General features: G+C 52.7%; 1 protein-coding gene across 7 annotated transcripts in view; it reads left to right on the top strand.

Annotated features, from left to right (window-relative positions):
- The window catches only part of Akna (AT-hook transcription factor), a 52,516-nt gene that overhangs the window by 24,974 nt on the left and 21,849 nt on the right, over positions 1–5,693 (top strand). For 6 of the 7 annotated variants that reach the window (XM_023723401.1, XM_023723395.1, XM_023723397.1 and 3 more), the window contains 3 exons: positions 919–1,078; positions 1,676–1,824; positions 4,544–4,603. In XM_023723401.1, the coding sequence (XP_023579169.1) occupies positions 919–1,078; positions 1,676–1,824; positions 4,544–4,603 (369 nt within the window). The remainder of the gene's footprint in view (positions 1–918; positions 1,079–1,675; positions 1,825–4,543; positions 4,604–5,693) is intronic. The other variant, XM_023723400.1, reaches the window with a different exon arrangement.

The following is a 5,693-nucleotide window of genomic DNA, read 5'->3' on the forward strand; positions in this document are numbered from 1 at the left end:
AAAAAAAAAAAAAAAAAAAAAGAATAGTTTATTGGGAAAGAAAGCTTCTGTCCAAGAGGGACACAGAAGGGGGACCCTAGTGGGTTACCAGGGAAACTGCCTTTTTCAGGGATTGTATGGAGCAAAACCATGTGATGAGGCGGGTCTAAGGTGAAAACCATGGGAACTCGCTCAGGTGGGCATGAGGTGGGACAGTACTATGGTCAACCAATGAGATTACAAGCACCATTGCTCAAGTAAAATTGATTAAATCGGAATCAAATGGGGAAACAAGTCACACAGCAAGCGGGCATGAATATGGAACAAGGTCTCTCCTGTTGGGGTTGGGCTAATGACTCTTTTGGGGCTCTTTTAGGGTGATTGATACCTATTTAAAGTATCAACCCCTGATGCCCATCCCTAGGGAAGTATGTGGCTGCATTTGCTTACTCCATTGTCTCAAGGTCTGGCCCACAGCTGGCAGTGTCTGCCTCTTCCAAAGTTGCAAAATCATCTATACTGTCCTTGAGGGCCTAGCCCAGTCTGACTGCCTATAATATTTCTGTCTAATTTAGCTGCCTGCAACAGTCATATCATAACAAATAGTATAAATCACAATTGTGAATACTGGGAAAAACCATATGCTTTGGGGTCAGAGAAGCATTCTAATTATAATCCAAACACCAGCTATAGATCCTCATTCAAAAATCTTAACCTCTCTGGGTCTTAGTTTTCTCTTTGGAAAATGGGGCCCATGGTCCCTACCCTGCTTCACTTCTGAGACAGCCAGAAAGAGAAAGCAAAAGGACATGGAAGCCCTTCACTGGTGCTTGGTGCCCCCTAAGGGCTCCCAAGGGTGGGCTGTGCCACTAGGAAGCGGCCACGGAGCTGCTGAGGTGAGGCCACTTGACATAGCTCTGCCTGCCTCCCCTTCCACAGATCCACCTGTACTCAGACCCGCCCCAGCCCAGCCACAGCACCCACCTGGGGACGGTGCCCCAGGGGACCAAGGTCTTGTCCTTCACCATTCCCCAGCCCCGCACAGCTGAGTGGAGGCCCAGCCCCGCCAGGCAGCCCCCAGCCTCCTCAGAGGCCACAGGTGAGTCTGGAAAGGAAGTTCCTGTGTCACTGTCCTAGGTCGCCTCAGTCGCCCCGGGCCGGGAAGACAGGGGGTGTTCTCTGTGCCTCACGACATGAAGAAGTCAAGTGGATGGCAGGAAAGGGCCCTGCACCTGGCCAGGGCACCCTGTGGGCTCCGACTCTGCCACCAGGAGTCTTGGAAATGCTGGGAGTGGGGAGTGGTGACCGCAGCCAGGCCCTGCAGTCCATGTGACACTTGTGCTGCACCCTCAGTTTAACCCTGCACTGACCTGGTGCTGTATTATATCATCCTGTGACCACTAAGCAACCAGGACTAAGGATCTCACAGTGAGGAAGGGGAAGGATTGGGACCAGCCTCACCATGCAGAGTTAGAGCCAGTGCTGCCGCTGGGATCCCTGCGGCCACAGCTCTGTCCCTCCCAGCTTGGGAGCTGGTTCTCACCCGTCCGCAGGCAGGGGCAGCACCCAGCCCAGCACTCTCCCTGGGGCAGTTTGCAAGCTGCTCAGCTGTGACCTGAGGACAGATGCGGTCTTGAGGGCTCAGTCTTCCGGCCCTCGGAAGACTGTCCTTGTCCTCAGCACCTGTGTCTTCTAGGGTGGCCAACAGCCCGAGGAGAGCTGAGCACCTCCACGCACCCCAACCTGTCCACTCCAGGGCAGCTTCCAGAGAGCAGTGCCTCCGTCCAGCCCTCCACAGAGTGGACCCACGTGCTGGCTGCTCAGGCCAGCCGGCTCCTTGCCAAGGTGAGTAGGGTCACGGCTCCAGGAGACACAGCCGGCAGACACAGCTGGCAGTGTGGGACGAGGCTTTCACTCCCCACTTCTGCACTCAGGTCCAGCGGCTGACTTAAAATATGAGTCACGGACTGGGCACAGCACCTCCCTGGCAAGCACAAGGTCCTGAGTTTGATTCCTAATACCAAAACAAATTTGGGTCTGAGTCTCTTCCTGCACCTTAGGGGCCACACAACAATTCTTACGCTTTCTCTTCCTCCTCGGTGTCACTGGAACTAACCGGAGCTCTCTTTCCTTACATTGCTTCCCGTTATTATCTCTCCAGATGTACTTGAAGGTATCTTCAGGTGACCCCAGGGAGCCTTCCCCAACCCTTTGCTCTGCAGGACAAATCAGCCGTGGCTGCATTTCACCATAGAAATCAGCTCTCAGTAATCTCCCAGAGGGTCTTTATGTTGTCACCAGACAATCCACCTTCCTGTGAGTTTTTGCAGGTCTCTTTGTAGCTACACACTTGGCCTTATTCCAAAATGCTTAAAGCAGCTTATGAAAATACTACCGTTTAACCACATTCTGAAAACAGAAGTGAAGAAACTGGGGCAGAGGGGAAGTAAGGGTAAAGAAAGACAGACTAACTTAGGGTGACGTGAGCAAGCGAAGCACCCTGTCGGACCCTGAGTGCTTAGCCACCGCTTGGGCTTTACCTTCCTAGTCACTGACCCAGAAGCGTAACTGCGATTATTCCAGGTTCATGAAGTGGAGTCCCGCAGAGAAACACATCTTTTCTACTTTCATTTTGTTTTTGTTTTTTTCATTTTCTTTTGAGGCAGGGTCCCGCCGTAGCCAGCCTGGCCTTGAATTTCTGGTGACCATTCTGGCCAGCCTTTCGAGTGCTGAGATTACAGGTGTACATCAGCAGGGCTAGCTGTTTCTTTCCTTCCTTTCCTCCCCTTCCTTCCCCTCCCCGCTTTCTTTCCTTTTCTCTCCTCTCCTTTCTTTTGGTAACGGCCTTCTTAAGGTATCCTTCATATATCATGCAATTCCCTCCCTTAAAATGTGCTGGGGTGGTTTTTCTGTATCCTCCTAGGCAGCCATCACCATAGTTAGAGCATTCTCATCACCCAGCCAGAAACCCCGTGGCCCCCGACTCCCGCTCCCAACCCCCTCTCACCCCCCTCCCCCATGTCAGGCCACTGCTCCCCTCCACTGTGGCTGCGTGGGTCGCCTCCTGTAAGTTTCCCGTGTGAATTCAGGCATGAGCCGCCCTTCCGTGCCCACGGCTTCCACACACCTTGCGGTTCCTAGGCTCCAGGAGAAGCAGCATCCAGGTCCTCCTTCGCATCCCTCCCCTTGTGGCCTGGGAGCCAGAGAGATGTCTCTGTTTGTCATCTGTCATCCACAGAGCAAGAGCCGGGCATAGCTGGTCCTGGCAGTCTCTGGTGGCCGCGGAGTGTGACCTGCGGCTGATCTGAAGAAGGACAAGTTCTAAATGTAAAACACAGCCCAGTCTTTAAAAGAATAATAGAAACTATCTCGCTAGTAACTTTCTCATGGTCACCTGCTGAAATGATATTTGGAGTTAAAGAAAATATAGCCTCCAAGTTACCTTTTCACCTTTTTTTTTCACCACTATAGATTGAACCAGGGCCTTCACATTGAGCTACATCTTAGACCCTTTCTAAAAAATTTAGATGAGGGTCACTCCGAGTCACTGAGTTGCCCATGCTGGGTTTGAACCTGTATCCTCTTGCCTCAGCCTCCCAGAGTGCCAGGATTGCGCAGATGCACCATTGAGACTGGCTTCCTTCTCCCCCCTCCCCGTCCCCCAACCAGGGATTGAACTCAGACCCTTGCGCTTGCCAGGGAACCGTTAATTCTACTGAGCCATCTCCCTGGCCCAAAACTTAACTTTTGCATTCTTAATCTACCTGCTATAAAATTTTATTTTATACATGTAGTTCATCTTTGTATTCTACGTGTTACATAAATTGTGTTTTATAGTATTATTATGTTACCTACATTTCCGTACATTCGGTTGACCTAGAGCTTTCCTGAAACGCCAAATCACCCCTTGCCTTTTCCTTATTGAAACATCCTCTGTCAAGACCCCAGACTCATGTGGCAGAAGCCCCTGCATAGTACAGAGGGCGTGTTCAGTGGGAAGCCAGCCTCTCACACCCCTGCAGAGGGTGTGTGTGTGCTGGGCATGAGGGAATGGTGCACCATTTCGTGTAAGGGCTTCAGCAACCTCAGGTTTTGGTCTTCGCAGGGAGCTGGTGTGCCCGGATCTAATCCCACTATACAAGAACACATTTATTCTTTCCCTTTTTGTTTCCTGTATATTTTATGCAAGTGGCGGCCTCCAGCGCTCTCTGGGCCGCCCCTTCGCTTAGGCCTAGGAGGTGTTTGTGCACAGGAATCCGTGCTGTGCCTTACTCTTGGTGGTGGCTGCGTACTCTTCCAAGGGCGAGCATTTTAGGCTGTCTCCGCCTCCTGCTCCACTCACAGGTCTTCCTGCTCAGGATGAATAGGCTTGATTGTTAATAACTTCCTTGATTTTTTTCCCAAGGCTGCCAGGGGAAGGCCCCTTTCCAGCACCTACTCTGCTGGCAGAAACCCCCACACTGAGGCTGTCAGGCCCGATCCAGCCCGAAGCTTGAGTGTGGCTGGGTGTGGGATCCTGGGTCTAGGTTAACGCAGCCTGCTTCCTTCCTCTCCTGATGTACAGGTGGAGTCCTTCGAGGGATTGTTGCAGGCAGGCCAGCTCACCCCCCAGGACCAACTCAAGGTACCCATGGCGCCGCCTGACTGCCCTGTCCCAAAGCTGAGTCCCCGGAGCCTCTTTAGCTACAGGAGACAGATGAGACCCCGGCTTTGGTGGCTCCCTGGAACACAGACAGCTCTCACTAAGCTTACTGGGACAGTGACCCACAGATCACAAGGGGACCCACACATGAAGCCTCATGGTGCAAGCCAGGCACAGCGGCGGTTCACACCCCATGGACCACACTTCACATGTCACTACGATGCCCCACGAGACAGTTATGGCCATTACCTGAGTAGCCGTGATGGTGCTGGAGCCCAGAGAAGCAACCCACAGGCCAGGCAGTGGGTGGCTGAGCCCAGGTGGCCGAGCCCAGGGCTGGGGCCACCTGTCTCCCAGCTCCAGGGTCGTGAGCTCCACCACTGCTGATGGACCTACCTCATAGCCTCCAGAAAAGGGCTCTTCTTTTTAGCTCTCCCTTTTTCCCATTATAAAAGTGGTTACCAAAAGTTTGGAAAATAGGGTCCATTGAGGAGAGGGGGCCCTTAGTCCAACGGCGATGGGCCTTTCCTTTTTGGAGTTGCTCATACCCATAAACATGTACATGCAGCACAGCCTCCTGCTGCCTCCAGAAAGGGCTCTGAAGCCAGAGTGTAAGGGTCAAAGGCAAGGTAGGCACAGGTGTGGGAAGAGTCAGGGGGCCCTGCGGACTCCCCAGAGCCCTCCCCGTCCCCCAGCTCTCCTCCCAATTCAAGGTCTCTTATCCTTCCTCTGACTGGACAGACCCAGCCAGCAGGCAGTATCAGGGAGCCTGGCACAGAGCGCACAGGGGCTTGGGCCTGGAGCAGCCAAGGCAGGACGCTGGTTCATTAGGAGACACCAGGGTGTATGTCCCAGGCTGCATGGTGGGTGATGTCACACCCATTTCTCAGCTACAGACATGCACGTCGTGTGGCATCACGCAGATGGATGATCAAAATCATTCCTTTAAAAAATTTTCATTAGCACCCGATAATTGTGCATAGTCACAGGCAGTGTGATCAGCTGTTACGTGTGTGCCACACAATGATCAGAGTGGGTAAGCATAGCTCCCTAAGCATGTATCATATATATA

Source organism: Octodon degus, unplaced genomic scaffold (assembly GCF_000260255.1).
Source record: "Octodon degus isolate 3935 unplaced genomic scaffold, OctDeg1.0 scaffold00098, whole genome shotgun sequence".
Lineage (NCBI taxonomy): Eukaryota > Metazoa > Chordata > Mammalia > Rodentia > Octodontidae > Octodon > Octodon degus.